At 37.5% G+C, this 2,192-nt stretch overlaps 1 protein-coding gene across 1 annotated transcript; it reads left to right on the top strand.

Annotated features, from left to right (window-relative positions):
* The first annotated feature begins 947 nt into the window (after nt 1-947).
* On the top strand, nt 948-1,964 carry LOC135147927 (protein FAR1-RELATED SEQUENCE 5-like). The gene has a single exon (XM_064081981.1). The coding sequence runs from the start codon at nt 948-950 to the stop codon at nt 1,962-1,964; it is 1,017 nt and encodes a 338-aa protein (XP_063938051.1).
* The last annotated feature ends 228 nt before the right edge of the window (nt 1,965-2,192 follow it).

Here is a 2,192-nt window from a genome sequence, read left to right as displayed (position 1 = left end):
ATGATGTTGAGGAGGTTGGAGGTGAATGTTTTGATGATTTTTGTGACAAACCAAAATTCAAAAGATGATGATTTGAATGAAAGTTGTCCTTGTGTTGGTCAATTGTTCGATAGCTTAGATGAAGCGGAGATGTTTTATAGGGATTATGGTAGACGTGTTGGTTTTGAGATGATAATTAGAACCACACATAGGCGTGTGAAAAGTAAGAGAATTTGTTCGCGTTTATATATATGTCGGAAGGATGGTCAAATAGTAACAAAGTCATTGGATGAAGAAAAGGATGTTCACAAAAAAAAGAGAAATAGGGATTCTATTGGTAGAACGCATTGATTGGCGCGGATGTACGTTGTGCATAGGGAAAAATTGAAGAAATGGGAAGTGACATCGGTTTATTTAAAACACAATCACACGATGATTTCAAAGGATGAAGTGCTTTTCATACAACGGCCAAGGAATATAACTCCCGTTATTCGGCAATTGATTATAACATTGAATAAATCGGGTATTGGGCCTTCAAAAACTTTAAACGTGTTAGGGGAGTTAACGGGTGGCTTGGAGAATATTGGATTTGGTAATCAAGATGTTCGGAATGTATTGCGTGATATTCGACATTATGTGTTTGATTCGAGTGATGCTTTAGAGGGTTTGGCATTACTTCGAGAATTGAAACGTAATAGTCAAGGTGAATTTTTCTATAAAGTTGATGTGGACGAGGAAAATCGTGTGCGGGCCATGATGTGGGTTGACTAGAGATCAGTCAATGCCTACAAAAATTTCGGAGATGTTGTTGTTTTTGACTCCACATATCGTACTAATAGGTATTGCATGCCGTTGTGCCATTTACGGGGGTAAATCACCATTATCAGTCGATTTTGTTCGGATTTGCCCTGATAAGGGATGAGACCGAAGAATCTTACTTATAAGTGTTTAAGAGTTGGTTGGAGACTATGGGGAATGTGGCTCCACAAACGATCATCACCGATCAAAACATTGCTATTGGAAATGCTATTGCCGAAGTTTTGCCTAACACAAGTCATCTATATTGTACGTGGCATATAAGTACAAAATTTGGTGAAAAATTGTCGCATTTATATGCAAATCATGATCACTTCAAAGAAGATTTCAACTCTTGCATCTACAAGTCACTAACGGTTGCACAATTCGAAGATAGGTGGGAGGCATTAGTTGAAAAATACGATTTGATGAACCATTCTTGGTTACAAGATATGTACTCCGTTCGACACAAGTGGGTCCGTGTTTACACTAAACTGCACTTCACAACCGGGATGACCACTACCTCCAGAAGTGAGTCAATGAATTCTTTCTTCGATGAATTTGTCAATGCTAGTACCGGTTTGAAGGAGTTTATAGAGAATTCACAGAAAGCGTTGGAGAAACAATATTTACGTGAAAGAGAGGCTGATTACGAAACAAAGAACAAGGAAAGATCCAAAATAACATCATCATCATTGGAGAGTCACGCGGCATCTATTTACACAAAAGAAATGTTTAGACGTTTTCAACACGAACTCAAAGAAAGTGGAGCTTATGTCGTGATTGAGAGAGAGAGGAATCCAATTTACAAGCATTACGAGGCATACAAAACAACGGTCCAAGAGGAGTATAGAAAACACTATGTTTTGTTCGTCACCGAGAATGGCAACATAACTTGTGTTTGTCGAAAATTTGAAAGTTCGGGAATGCTTTGCCGTCATATTATTCGATACTTGTATAAGATGCAATGGTCAGAGATTCCACAGCAGTGCATCACTTTGAGATGGACAATTGAAGGCAATAAAAGAGTTGGAGCCTTACAACACAAGCGTCCTAAAATTGGTAATTTCCTTGAGTCACAACCCGCCCGATACAGTACTTTATGCAAAGCATTTCAAGATTTAGCAGCTCGCGGAAGTTGTTCAATAGCGAGATACAATTATCTCATGTTAGGAATCAATAATTTTTGATGATAACATAAACATTTTTGTAACATGTCTTACTTAGAATCTTTATCAAATTTCAGTTGTAATTGTTACATTTCTTGTCTTTGGGAATTATCAACGGATGGGTAGAATAGGATGGCTAATTGTAAATATCCAATGCCATGTAATTTTATCTAAGTGAAGGATATTCAACTGATGAGATGTAACTGTTCAACTGATAAAGACTGGATGATGTTTCAACTGATGAAAATC

The sequence above is a fragment of the Daucus carota genome, chromosome 7 (genome assembly GCF_001625215.2).
Source record: "Daucus carota subsp. sativus chromosome 7, DH1 v3.0, whole genome shotgun sequence".
Classification (NCBI taxonomy): domain Eukaryota; kingdom Viridiplantae; phylum Streptophyta; class Magnoliopsida; order Apiales; family Apiaceae; genus Daucus; species Daucus carota.
This window is presented reverse-complemented; position numbering and strand designations above follow the sequence as displayed.

Coding starts and splice junctions, on each gene's coding strand:
- LOC135147927 (XM_064081981.1), top strand. CDS start 948: ATGGGGAATGTGGCTCCACAAACGATCATCACCGATCAAAACATTGCT.